The sequence below is a fragment of the Nyctibius grandis genome, chromosome 1, assembly GCF_013368605.1.
Source record: "Nyctibius grandis isolate bNycGra1 chromosome 1, bNycGra1.pri, whole genome shotgun sequence".
NCBI classification, from domain to species: domain Eukaryota; kingdom Metazoa; phylum Chordata; class Aves; order Nyctibiiformes; family Nyctibiidae; genus Nyctibius; species Nyctibius grandis.
In genome coordinates, this window is record NC_090658.1 from 21,752,812 (window position 1) to 21,767,308 (window position 14,497).

Below are 14,497 nucleotides of genomic sequence, written 5' to 3' on the forward strand. Positions count from 1 at the left end.
CCTCCCGCCGGAAGCGAGAGAGCGCGGCCCCGCCCCGCGGCGGGGGCGGGGCCTGGGGCGGGGCCTGCCGAGCGGGCCGTTGCCGAGCTGGCGGCGCCGCGTGCCCCGCCCCGCCCTCTCCTTTGGTTCCGGCGCCGGCGGTGGTGGCGGGGATGGCGGCGCTGAGCCTCACCGTCAACGCGGGCAGCCCCCCGCTCGGTAAGTGTGGGCTGGCCCTTGCTTCCCCCGCTCCCCCGGGGGGCCCAGCGGGATGCTGTTCCCTCACCGCCTGGCCGGCCGTGCGTGGCCGCCGTGTTGCATCATGCGGCGCCCCGCGTGCGGGGACGGGCGAGGCGTGAGGGGGGGCCCGTGTCCGCCCTTCCCTCCGCGGCCCGGCTCTGCTGCAGGCCAGGGCCGGGTGCCCGGTGCGGCCTTGGCGGGGCCCCGGGGCGAACCTCTGCTCGCTGAGGGGGCGGCGGGGCCGGTGCCCGGCAGGCTGGCGCTGAGGGGGCCACGTCGCCGCCGGGGGCTGGCCCCCGCGGAGCCCCGCTGGCACCTGAGGTGCTGAGGAGGCGCCGGCCCGGGAGCCCGCCAGCGTGTCGGGCTCTGCAGCGGCTGCTCCGCCGCGCCTGCCCGGCCCCGGTCTGCAGGGATCGGGCAGGGCTGGTCCTGCCGCCCTCGGGGCGGGTGGTCTCCAGCAGGTTGGTTTTCGGGTCGCTGCTCGGGCCGTGTGGCAGCTGCCGGCAGCTGACATAATTTACGGTAAAGAAACTGACTCATGGGAAGACATGGGTAGACCCCTCGAGTGACTTAGCACGTTGAGGCTAAGTTTTCAAGGCAGCCCTAATTCAGATTGCTTGTTTGTGAGCTCTGCCTAATTGCTGGCATCTGTCATTGTCAGTTCTAACCTGCTGCTAAAATTCGGCTCGTCTGAGGAACTGGTTCAAAGTTGCACTGCAAAATCTTGCTTTCTCAGTTGTTTACTGCCCTTCGATGTTATTTTGCCTTTAAAAATGTGAGAACCTCCTTCATAACAAATTCTGCCGTATGGAAACAGCCTTTTATGTGTATTCCATGCTATTTCTCCATTTTGTTACAACTATTCAAAATACATTTTCTTCCTGTTTTTCATCTTAGTTTATTACATTCTTTTTCATGCTGTTCCAAATGCGTTTCAGAGTTGAATACAACTTGCATCACTACTGATTTAGGGTATAATAACATATATGTTTTAAATGATGTTTCTCCTGGTAGTTCTTCATACTGATTTGCTAGAAAAGCTGTGATACAATATGAGCTACGATTAGCATGGCTTTAGGGGCTTTGGAGGATTTTTTTCTTTTGGTTAGCTGGAACGTGGCACTAGAGATTTAATTCAGGAGATTGCCTAATTATATCAGAAATATTACATATTGGAGATGAAACACTGTGGTAAACATTTGTATCAAGAAGACAAGCACACTCATCCTACTTGTTCCTACTTCGTACTACTCATCATGGCTGTGCTCTGAGAAAAGTGTAGTAGCTTTTTATGTCATTAGTATTAATTACATAGTTTGGTGTGCATAGTAGGTGTAATTTTCAAAGCATTTCCAGGCACATTATTAAAATACTTACATGTTTTACAAACGTATTGCATAAGGGATGCCATCATGACTTTCACAGATGGATAACTGAGGGGTGGGAAGAAGAACCTTGACTTACTGTTGATAAAAGCTTAATGCCCCAAGAAGGGTTTGCAGCTGAGCAGAGGTGAGAGCTAGGGAATTCCTAGCTCCAGTGCTTTGTATTTAGGCCAGTGTATTAATAGCTTACAACATCATCTGCCTTGGGTAGTCCGTGCGTTGTTCTTGGGAAGATAAAGTGCATGGCACACTATGAAGACTGTAACAGGTTAGATGCCTTTCAAGACCTAGAGTATAGTCCTTTGGCTAGTTTCATTTAAGTAATATTTGCCTATGCAAAAGCTTGCTGTCTTTGTACGTGCTTCTGAGCAAAGCAAAAGAACACAATCTCCTCTACTTACGCTCAGCAGGCTGAATCTGGACCAGAGCCAATCCAGAAATACAGCCAAGTTAGCTCGGTGCTTTGTTTCAGCTACTGTGTCGTGTGCTGTAGAGCATCAAGATCAGAGCAGGTTTGCGTCAAGCCACTTTGAATATGGGCAGAGCTGTCTTCTAGTTGATAATGTAGCCTAAAAACTTAAATAATTCTTCTATTTCTAGAGGCCATCCTTTACTGTCACTGGTGAACTACTTACTTTGAAAACCCTGTGTAAGCTTCTGTGCTTTTTCATGGATAGAGTTTCTTGATTTTGAATGGATAATCTTTTCATAAACATTAAATCAGGTTAAAAGTAGTCTCATCCTTGTTCAGAAAGTACTGGTATATTCAGTAATCTCCTTTGATGCATAAGTCTAGGCTGGGATGGAGTGTGTTACTGTACTGTTCAATAATCAAAAGCAATTTGATTATGTTCTCTGTATATATTGGGTGACAGGACTAATTTTTACAACACTCTTAGGAAGTAAAATGTATTGCTGCTGACATTTGCTGAGCTCACTGCAGGTTACTGTGTGCTGGACATTATCAATTTAAAGCTCTAAAGATTGCCAAGAATAAGAAACCTCTTGCATATGAGATTGAATGTTGATTTCTTCCCTGGCCAATCTTACTTGAAGGAGCCAGTTCAGTCACCTGGTCCTATTTGAAAAGAAATGTAACTGTTTTGTTGCTACTATGAAAGATGCCTTTCCTGGAAGAAAGTTCAGTATCTTTTTCTCTTGTTTTTTAAAGGAGCTCTGCTGACGGTGGAGCACGTGAAGAATGATGTTGAAATTTCAGTGGAAGAAGGCAAAGAAACCATCCTCCGTGTGTCCGAGTAAGTGACTTTGCATCTCTCCTTCTAGCTTTGGGTCAGCAGTTTTAAGAATCACATGGTTGTAACATTGGCAGTAACCTTTTCAGGTAGGAGGAAGAGAAGAATACAGCTTTATTCATCACTGCGTTACTGATGTCTCTTTGTAGCACAGACAAACATTTACAATATTTTCTAAACTAGATCTTTATGGAAAGAACTCTGGTATTATTTGCGTGCACTTATGTCTAATCATTTATGCTGTTCCAGTCACTTTATTGTTTAGGTATTTGCCTCTCTGATGTGCCATGGATTATCAAAAGCAAGGCTATTTTATATTAGGCAAGATTGGTACATAAGATTCCTTGAATTTGTACATATGTGGTGAAATGAATTTTAAAGGTTTATATGGCATTATTTTGGGCTCACTGCTGCATATAAGTGAAAGCATGATGTTATCTTAGAAAAGTGCTAAAAGCGGGAGAAGGGCTTTTTACAAGGGCAGGTAGTGACAGGACGAGGGGGAATGGTTTTAAACTGGGAGAGGGCAGATTTAGATTAGATATCAGGAAGAAATTCTTTACTGTGAGGGTGGTGAGACACTGGAACAGGTTGCTCAGAGAAGTTGTGGCTGCCCCCTCCCTGGCAGTGTTTAAGGCCAGGTTGGATGAGGCTTTGAGCAACCTGGTCTAGTGGAAAGGTGTCCCTGCCTGTGGCAGGGGGGTTGGAACTAGATGATCTTTAAGGTCCCTTCCAGCCCAAACCATTCTATGATTCATTAACTATGCCATGCTATCCAGTGTATCCATCTGCATCCTGTAGAAAGAATCTTGGAAATTTTTGTAGAAGTCTATTGTCAATCCTAAAAATACTCTGCCATTGGAATAAATATTTTCAAGTTTGGGGCATGAAGGTGGTTTTTATGATCCGAGAAGGATCATATATGTGTGTATATATCTCTCAGAAATGCAGGACTAATGCTGTTAGTTTTGGGAAGCTGCCTTGTCATCTTAGATCCTGTATCAGGTAGGATAACCAGATATATCAAGAGAAGATATCCTGATACCTTAAGTACCACTGACATATCAGTGGAAGTCTCTGATGTCTGATATCTACAGGCAGGAACATATTTTGACCCATAAACACTGCAATCCTAACTTAAAGTATATTAACGCTTTGATGAGTTTGGAATCAGTGATTATCAGTTTAGTTTTTGAATACTGATTGTTTTTTGAAAGAAGAGGGGAAAAAAATCTATTGTTCACAGACTTGCTGACAACCTCGTGTTTTGTGAGCTATTGCAGTAGAAGATGCTGTTAAAGCCACCAATGCATCCTAAATTGGTATTCCTGCATGTCTGTAGAACAGTTACAAAAACAACGTAGTATTTTGATGTTGTTTTGCGGAGATCCTGTCTTGATCCTCATAAAGTAACACCAACTGAGATTTTCCACTGTCTTCTAACCTTAGGGAAAGAGCTTGTCACTATATACATATTTCTGCAAAAAATCAAAGCGCAGGATCATTCACAGACTTCAGTCATAATGATTGTTTTACTGGTTGCAAATGCTGCTTTCTGTTTAAAATGTTGGATACAGCATATATAGGAGAGTTAATTGGATATTTTTTAGTTGCCTGAGAGTTTTCCCCTTAAGTGGTCTTAGTCAGATTTTGGTTTCATTTTCCTTTCTCAGTTTAGGCAGTGTGGGAATTTTTTGTGTATTAGTGTCATCTCATTCCTGGCATTGGATTATGTTTAAGAAGTTATTCCAAACCTCAATATTGCATTAATTTTCTCTTGCTTGGTTGTACAATCATTTTAAAAATTGATTCCCTATTTTAAAGTCTGTTAAAAGTGTATCCGTAACTTGAGAAGCATCAGCTGAACTCATATCTCAACTAATGCTTTTGATAAATGGATTTCATGGCATCAATTCTGCTGAAGCTATCTTATTTTGGCATGACTCGAAATTCACTTGGGATATTTCAGACTTTGATTTTTTTTTTTCGGGAAGCCATTAGTTCTAATGACTTGACTTGAACAAGAGAGAAGATTTTATTTGCTATTTTTCTAGGCTATGTTTTGGAGTGCAGTTAAAATCTGGTGACACACTTTTCAGCTAACTAGCTGAAATTTAGCTGTCAGCTAGTTAGCCGAAAAGTTTATCACTAGTTTCAGGTGCTGAATTTTATTTTAATGGTTATTTTTGAAGCCTTAGCTTCAAAACTTCATGCCATAATAGCTCCTAAACAAACCACTCTGCTAAATGCTGATGGCTTTATGGAGTGTTTTAGTGTACCTGCATCTTATCAGATAAACTACAGTACAGCTTTTCTGTTTTGTGTTGTGAATACACACATGCTTCAGAGTAGTATTACTCTCAGGCAGATGTATCTAACCTCTGCACAGTTCCATTCTGCAATGCTTTTTACAGATTAATTCAAATAATGATTTATTACGATTGGAGATTCTCTGTGTTTTGTTTTGCGTTAGTTTTCTTTCTTTCTCCCATCTTGTCTTCTGCTTCTTAAACATTTGTCCTTGTATTTATTTATGTGGCATTTCCTGTCACTTTTGAGAGACACTTAAGCTTTGCGTGGAACATTACATTGTCCTTGGTTATTCTTCCTTACTTACCCCTGGAGTCAGCAGGCACTAGCTGCAAAGAGCAGCCTTAGTGTTTCGTAACTTTTTCAAAGGAGGCCAATTAGCACTATGTTTGGGTGGAAGTAGATCTTTTTTTCCCAAAGAAAATAAACAACTTTTTAAGCACAAGTAAGATTTTACTCAGAGTAGTGTTGTCACATTTCATATATTTATTCAGTTTTGCTTGAGTAATCAAGGGTATTTGTTTTAGTATGACCTGCTGAAAACAATAAAACAAGTTCCCCAGACTTTCTGTAGATGCAAATGTATTAGAAATGTTTTGTTTTTCTCAGTTTGAAAAAGCTTCATTAAAATCTGATAGCAGTGTGAAATTATAATAGGACATACTTTGTGTATGTTAAGCCCCCCACTGTGGCTTTTGGTTTTAGTTATATTTTATGGATCTTCTGTATGCTGGATCCTGAAGCTTGAAAAGCTAGAAGCAAAAAAAAAAAAAGACAAGTAAAAGATGTTCCTTAGGTTTTAGTGCAGTTAACCTAATGAGACTGGCTGATCCATTTGTACTAAAAATGGGACTCATTATGATTGTTAGTATATCAAGAAATCTTCTAGATCTTTTTCAGAACTTTCATTGATTTTTCCAAGGCTCTTTGAGGGCTATCAAAATTCTTTTAATTTTATAAAGGACACAGTAGCTGTAACAGGAAGTACAGAACAATGGCAGAACAGAAATGAAACCTTGTTTGGACAAATTGAAGTGTGACATTTGGTCCATTAAATTGTGTGGAACAGAACACTTACAGGAACTCTTTTTGTTGATGTCAATGCTTGTTTAGAAGCAATTGGAGCTCTAATTTTGTAATCTACACCTATGTGGCACTGTGGAGACGAGTATTATCTGGAGAATTGATGGTTGTGATGCATCATTCTTCCAAAGCTCTTTAGTAAATATTAATGAAAATGTTCACATTTATCTTAGGTGAATCTGAAGCTAGATTTCTGACAATATGCAGCTTTTTGTAATCCTGTATGTAAGGTAGAAAAGGGAGAATAAAACACAGGAAGAAGTATGTTCTTTGGAGAACCTTTCGCCTCCAGATCTATTGAGAATTTTCAACAGCAGAATAGGAAAAACAAATTCAAATTAGTCTTTTATCTGGAGAAGGCTGTGTAAAAAACAGAAATACAGGCAGCCAAGTTTGTTCAACAGGGGATAGTCTCTGTGAAGTGTGAATTGAGTAAAGTGAGTAACAAATGAACAGGTCTTTTTCCTCTGATGCTAGCCTTTAAATCCGTGATGGAGACCTCTTGATTCCTCTGTAGATTCCCTAAGAATCCTCTTCAAAGTCATCCTTGTATGAAAAGAAAACAAATGTTGATTTAGCTCCTTATATTCTGGAAACTATGTAGCTCAGGTTATACTAATGAATTCTGTCAGATGTGAAGAGAGAGTTTTATTATTTGAAAGAATAATCAAGAGTTTTATTTTCTTAATTTCTGTCTATCTAAACAAAATTGTCTCATGTTTAGAAGCTTGCTTTTCCATCTGGTGATAGCAAAGCAAGGACTGATATATTCTTTTGCTAGTTTTTTTTTTTTTTATTCTGGTGACCTGCTACCTGTTGATTCACCCAGAAATTATTTTGCATTTGCTTTACACGTTACAACTATGTGTGTACAATTAAAATTGAACTGGAGGTAGTAATTTAATATACCTTTATCTTGACTCTTCTTTTTTTAGGCATGTTTCATTTACCGATGTGAATTCAATAGCTCGTTATCTGGCTAGAGTTGCTGGTTCTGCTGGGTTGTATGGTTCAAATCTGTTGGAACACACTGAGGTGAGAAGGAATCATGCCTCTCTTTCTCTTCCTTTTTCTACTCTCTTTTGGCCTGTGATCAAACTTTTTGGGTTTGGTTTTGTTTTGTTTTGAACTTGTGTCTATTGTTCTGCATTTTATTGTTACACTGAGGTTCCAACTATGTGGGATGCTGAGGGTTTTGTTTTCTTAAGCTTGCTCCTTCTTATAAAGAAGAGTCATAAATCAGAGCTTTGAAGGGGCTGCCCTTTCCAACCCCTGCAACAGCAACTCCTAGCCTGACAGTTCACCAATATAAGATAATTCAGATTGGAAGGTGATATCTGCAATTCTGCCTCTTCACTTTCCTCAGCTTTGTTGCCATCAATTGCTACCTTGTACCACTTCAGTGTAACACCAAGGAACACTGTGTGACATTGAAATACTGAGTTACTTTTTGCTGTATATGATGGACAAAACCCTGACCCCGATTTCATTCAGTGGAATGTGGTGAGACATCGCCGCATAGATGGACTGTTCTCTCATGCAAGGTCCTGTATTCTGTGATGCTTCCCTAGCAGTGCCATGAGGGCACGAGAATTTTTGTGCCAAAGAGAGAACTTTTTTGGTCTTCCTTGCTTACACAGATTACAAGAAGTTATTAGGAACTGTGGATCTGATATGAAATGAGAGGGAATTCTTCCTGAGTCTAGCTCAGAATAATCATATGCTGAATTTTAAGTTGGTGGCTGAAACTAACAGATAAATTGACATTTATTTCCTGTGAAATTTGAGGAGGGAACTGAAGGACCTGATTTAACTCTTTTCTACAACTACTTGAAGCTAGTAGTAATCATCTTCGGCCCTTATAACTGGTCTCAAGGGAAGTGTTGTCTTAATATATTGCTTGTAAGGCATTTAAGAAGTTGTAGGTTATCTTGTGGCTATTTAAACTTTTTGACCAAAGACCTTGTTTTCAAGTTAAGCCCTGAGACCTCTCCAAACACACTTTTGAGGTTGATATTTCTGATAAAATACTCCTTTTCACTTCTGCATCTTTCAAAAATAAAGTTATACTTCGAGAAGTACAGTGACAGCTGCATTTGTGGTGCAAATATTTTGGAGCATAACTGCAAATGACTGAACTGAATTCTGTGGTAGTGTAATTACATCTGTGCCTGCCACGTTGGCTGGAGTATTGGAAGGATTCCTGATGCAGTTTACAGAACACTTGCACATGAAATAGGGACAGACGACTAGAAGAGACACTTAATCTCTTACAGTATTGAGGGATTTAATTTATAGACAGGGCTACATTATTAACCAATGGCCTGATTCTTAATTTTTTTTTATTTATATACCAAGATGTATTTCCTTTTATAGGAGGAGACTGGTCTGCAGTAGAAGGGGAGAGAAATGAGGTGGGGGAGGAATTTGATTTCTTCAAATCTAAAAGGAGATGAGGCAGAGGAGGTAGGGATGGAGGGGAAAATGGTATACTTGTCCAGTAGCAGTACCAGGAAGATCAAATAGGTCACAAATAGTGATAAAAGTATCTAAATAGTTGAAGGATAATGATGATTATTATATACAGTGTGTGATAAAAAAGTACCTAAGAACTGCTGATTATTTTTACCAGTGGGAATAGCTTCAGTAAAGTCAGTATTTTCATCAGTTTGAATACATCCTGAAGGAAGAAATTAAATTTAATAATTTAGTATAGTTCTGGGTGAATGTTTCAGTATATTTTATTTTAAATGTTCTTTGAGCATACATTGTGATTTGTCCAAATATATTGTCCAATATATTTAATGCTAATGTTCCAGTTAAGACTTTCTGTTCAGCTGTTAAAGGGATTGTATATTACTTCAGATTTTTAACAAGCTTCTTTCTCATTCTTTTAGTAACTTTGACTATCTTTTGTCCCTTAAAACTAGGTTGACCATTGGCTCGAGTTTAGTGCTACAAAGTTATCTTCTGCCAGCCAGTTTCTTTCAGCAGTCCAAGAGCTCAACCACTGTCTGTCTCTAAGAACGTACTTGGTCGGAAACTCTCTAAGTCTCGCAGACTTGTGTATCTGGGCTGTACTAAAAGGTATCAGTATGTGTTCTTGCTTTCCTTGGCTTGCAATCAGTGTATACCAGGAGTCCTCAAATTTCCTTTTTTTGTGGGTGCTAGTAGCTCTTAGCTGTATGTCAGGCTGTATACTATTGTGCATACTGCTTTGGCCTGTGCATTGCTAGTGATGGGAATAGTATAGCTTAGGAAACCCTAGAATTTTTAAAAATTATTATACTTGGAAATTTATAGGATGTAATCATAGATGGGAATTTTTTTTAACTTCTTTTGTGTTAACTGTAAGAGTATCTTTTTATTACCTGTTGCCTGAACATGAAAATTTGCTGTGGCCCAACATTTTGGATTAAATATTTATATTATTTTGTAATACAGACTAAAATTATATACACGGCCCTTTCCATGACATTATCTTAGTAGAGGAAATATCTTTGGTGTTTAGTTTGAATTATTAAAAGAGGTATATGTTACCATGTGAAATACCTTTCAGAGGTTAAAAGAAGCTTTGATGATCTGTTTTTATGAGTTTGGTTTTTATATTCTCTTAGGTATGTGTCTAATGTTGATAGGTGTCAATCTTACCATGCGGTATAACCAAATTCCTCTCGAAAGTAGAATGCATATTCAAGATTAAAAGCTAACATCTTTCAGTATTTTTTCGAAGTTGCTGCTCTTGAGAGAAGTCTGAAGGGAGTGTGCTACTTTCATTTTTTTTTTTTCTTGCTTTCTCCATCAGAATCTTTCTAGTGAAGTTGTGTTCCTTGAAAATTAGATTGTGGGAATATAGCCTATTAGAAAAAAACGATACCATTGATACATGCTTCACTTCTTTTAAAGCTTAGACAACATCAAATGTAGACACACTAGAGGGATATCCTCTATTTCTGTCTTGAAAAAAAAGTTGTTTTTAATTTTGAGGTGGGTGATACAGAGAAAAATATATGTTCCCCAGTCCCCTCCACCTTCTACTTTGATGAATCCAAGAAAGAAAGCAGTATTTTTTGGGTTTGTAGGGAGTTTGTTTATTTAATTTGCTTTAAAATGATTTGTTTCCCCATGACTAAATGTCTTTTCAGAAGAGAGCATGAGTAGATTTTTTTAAAATCATAATCTTACTTTAGTCTTAAAAATTGCTATTGGTAATCATTTCATTTTTATAATTTAATAGCTTGAAAAATGATTTGTTTTCCAACAGATAATAACATATGGCAAGAGCAACTACAGCAAAACAAAGCTCCTGTCCATGCAAAGCGATGGTATGGCTTTCTTGAGGTACAGCATGCTTTTCAGTCAGTAGGAGCCAAGTGGGCTTCTGGTACACCAAAGGCTAAAATGGTAAGGCTTGCTCAGATCCTCTGGAGAGAGTAGCTTTATTTGTGTGAGTACACTATAAGACAATTTTTTTTTTAAGTTAGAGAATTAAAAGTTAAAACTAATCAGTTGTACATTGTGTTAAATTTTTGTAAACTCTTGTCTAAGATAAAGCTGTCACTGTCATATTTAGAAAGGCATGAGTGGTGTAGTCCAGTGCTTAAATGGAATCATGTAAAAAAGGCACCTCTTAATCAGCACTGCTCTTTAGATATATTGTTTACTTTTTCTGAAGAGAATTTTGAGATCCTGATAGACCTGCAACGATTGCAGTCTTTGGTTGATTGAACTTGTTGATCACATTCAGGTTAAGAACACTAAGGTACAAAAACTTGGCTAGCAACTGTTTTCTTCTGTGGAATAAATTAAACAACTTGGTGGGGCTTTTCAGTCCTGGATCAAATTTGAAGACAGACTAACTTAAAACTCCAGAATTAATCTTGTTTTGATGTACTACAGGTAACATGAAAGTTGTGAAGAGATGAATTTGGGGTCCAATATGACACCTTTTTGTCATCTGGTTTGAAAGCAGACCTTGATGCAGAAGCTATTATCTAGAGTTTTATATCTGATTTTACAGCTAATGAGATCTGTAATTATGTTTCTGTTAATTTTTAAGGCAACAGAAAAGAAAGCAGATGTTGGGAAGTTTGTTGAACTTCCTGGTGCAGAGATGGGAAAGGTCATTGTAAGATTTCCTCCTGAAGCAAGTGGGTAAGAAACATAAATACTTTAAGAAGGTTCTGTTTGTGTTTTTTCTTTCAAAAAAAAAAAAGTGTGCTTGGGTCAGGATGTTGATCAACTTATCAGACAAGACTTTTAAGCCAAAAGAGTGTTTAAAGCTTTGTCCACATCTACATTAGAGCGATATGTTTACTTTTCCTCTATACTTCATTGCACTGTTGCATGAATTTGGAATAGGGAGGTTAGTTGCCAGCAGGTGACATGGTGCTGCTCAGCAGTGGGATGAGGAGAAGCAGAAGGATGGCATTTGCATGGGTAATGGAGGCGTGTGCACTGACAAGGAGCTATGATATGTAAATACGGTCTTCGTGAGTTGGGTGAAAGGACTTACAGTACTTCTCAAGAAAGCTTAGATATGAGAAGGGAAAGATGTTATGGGATAGCCTTCCTTCAGGAAGCTTGGCATCAGATGTGTAATGGAGGCCTTTGGCCCAGTAGTCCAGACTGTGTGTAGTCTCAAAACACAAACTCCTTAAAGACCACATAGGGGAGATGTGGTGAGCCAACTTAATAAATACAGTTTTCAGCCAGCTTTTAATTTTCTGTTTCTTTTTAGAATTGCCCGATAAGCTGTAAAATTTCCATGATTGCCTTTCTTCATTAAACTGGCTGTTCAGCATCATGTGACTTCTGTAGTAGTGTTTCTCACTATATTAGTCCAGTATAAGCTGTTGCTCAAATATAATGAGTTATGTATTATGTGCTTGTATGTGTATAACATACTGTTCTTACATTACTTCAGTAGCTTTTAGTGTCTTAATTCTGGTGTTTTACTTAAAAGTGTTGTTTAGGGGCACATATATTTTTAATTTTTTTTTGGAAGTGATTTTCATTTTGTGGATTTGGATTTTTTATGTTTAGTTTAAATTGACAGTAACTTTTTAGCTTATTTTAAAAATAGATAGCAACCACCATTTCAGAAAATACCAGTCTTCTGAATGTGGTAGATTCAGATTATCTGGTAGCTACTACTGAGTGCCATCAACAGTTGGTTTAAGTCAGTCTGTAAAACTGGAGATAATTGCAGTCCTATCTTTATATCCGTAGTGACACTCTAATTTGTAGATTCAGGTATTCTTAACAGTTAACTACTAAATTTATGGTAGAAAAAACATAATCTGCTTTCATAAATGTATAGCATTTCAACAAATAGCTGGGTTGTTTTTTTTTGTTAGACTTAGGTATTGCTTTCCATTCTTTCTTCTTCCCTCACAAAAAAACCAAGTCTAGCTGAAGTAGTGCTAGTGTTTTTATTTATTTTTTATTTCCTTATTTCCTTTTTAGATATCTGCATATTGGTCATGCCAAAGCTGCCCTGCTAAATCAGCACTACCAAGTTAACTTTAAAGGAAAACTTATTATGAGGTTTGATGACACAAATCCAGAAAAAGAGAAAGAAGACTTTGAAAAGGTATGATAAGAGAGCAGGGAAATCCATTCACTGTATAGCTAATTCAAAGGTAAATGACATGAAGATCTGCTCTTGCACACTTTTCTTTGCACTAGATTTTTACAGTATCAGTATTACACTTAAGTCTTGTGCTTGGAAGAAATTTCCATCATCTTTACCTTAAAAAGCTTAAAGCTCTTTTACTGGTAGCTTTTTTCTTCCCAATGTTTATTTTACAATATGTAGATATGCAACTCTTGCAATACACTGTTTTTTTCGTTTTATAAATACTACTTAGTCCGTAACAAGTAATTCGTTTCAACTTTCATCTCCTTTTCTTGTCCTACCTCTTTCTTGAAGTTGTTTAAGTCTGATATCATATAATTATAGGCTGTGAATGAATGACAAGTGCCTGCTTCTCTTTTCTTTCATGCATGTCATATTATTCTTACGGCTTATCCTTCCTGGACAATGAAGCATTAAAAGCACCACATCTGGCATTAAGAAGATAGAGGTTTAAGAAAACTAGCTTTCCTGAATATTACAGTATACAATTTCACACTTTGCAGGTTATTCTTGAAGATGTTGCAATGCTGCACATCAAACCAGATCAATTTACGTATACCTCAGATCACTTTGAAACGATAATGAAATACGCTGAGAAGCTTATTCAAGAAGGGAAGGCGTATGTGGATGATACTCCTGCAGAACAAATGAAAGCAGAGCGTGAGCAAAGAATAGAATCTAAACACAGAAATAACTGTAAGATATTTTAAGCTTCCGTCTTGCTTTCTTTTTGTCATCAAAACATGATTTTTATTGACAAAGGTGGATGAGATGACTAATTGCATATCTCTAAGGTCCTTATAGGAACTTGGAAGTATTTAGTGCTTTGTTCTGCAAGGCTGGCGTAAGTGTATATTTAGACAGGTGCAGTAAACTTGTGTATGTATGGATTCATCACCATTTGTTACTGCTTTTAAAAAATTCAAAATGTAAAATGTGTGAAAATTAATTCCAGTGTCTAAAGAGCGGGGTGACATTGCTTTTTGTTACTGCAGTCATAAAACGTTGTCCTGTATCAGCTCCATAATACCTTAGAAAATGATTTATTTTTATTGTTCTTAGGTGTTAATAAGAATCTACAAATGTGGGAAGAAATGAAAAAGGGAACAGAATATGGACAAACTTGTTGTCTACGAGCAAAAATAGATATGAGTAGTAACAATGGATGTATGAGGGATCCAACTCTTTATCGTTGTAAAAACCAGCCTCACCCACGTACTGGAAGTACCTACAAGTATGTCTGCTTCCTCCTTGTGTGGCCTGTGATTTTTGCTCTCTTTAGGGCATTTACCATTCCTTAGTAAACTTCTTTTAATACCTGCAACCTGCTAGCATTTTCAGTCAGAATATGTGATGAGTCTCTTGATTTTCTGAAACTTCTGCAAACGACTTTTAAAACCTGTGAGCTGGCCATTGTGATCAGCAGTGAATATTATTTTGGTTTTGGTCCATAAATACATCGTATGTCAGTGAAGAGCTTTGAGTCAAAACACGAATTAAGACTTAATGGCTGTGTCTTGGACAACAAAGCTGTTTACTTTAGTTCTTAGAGCTTAAATAGAACCATGGCAATTTTACATTGCTACGATTTTATATTGCTGCAAAAC

The 14,497-nt window shown here is 38.3% G+C and overlaps 1 protein-coding gene across 3 annotated transcripts in view; it reads left to right on the plus strand.

The window, feature by feature from the left end:
* The first annotated feature begins 75 nt into the window (after positions 1-75).
* EPRS1 (glutamyl-prolyl-tRNA synthetase 1) overlaps positions 76-14,497 on the plus strand; it is a 40,730-nt gene continuing 26,308 nt past the window's right edge. For all 3 annotated transcript variants that reach the window (XM_068403161.1, XM_068403171.1, XM_068403180.1), the window contains exons 1-9: positions 76-198; positions 2,776-2,860; positions 7,186-7,285; positions 9,181-9,337; positions 10,515-10,654; positions 11,310-11,404; positions 12,719-12,845; positions 13,394-13,586; positions 13,953-14,124. In XM_068403161.1, coding sequence (XP_068259262.1) covers positions 153-198; positions 2,776-2,860; positions 7,186-7,285; positions 9,181-9,337; positions 10,515-10,654; positions 11,310-11,404; positions 12,719-12,845; positions 13,394-13,586; positions 13,953-14,124 — 1,115 coding nt within the window. In that variant the 5' untranslated portion in view covers positions 76-152. The remainder of the gene's footprint in view (positions 199-2,775; positions 2,861-7,185; positions 7,286-9,180; positions 9,338-10,514; positions 10,655-11,309; positions 11,405-12,718; positions 12,846-13,393; positions 13,587-13,952; positions 14,125-14,497) is intronic.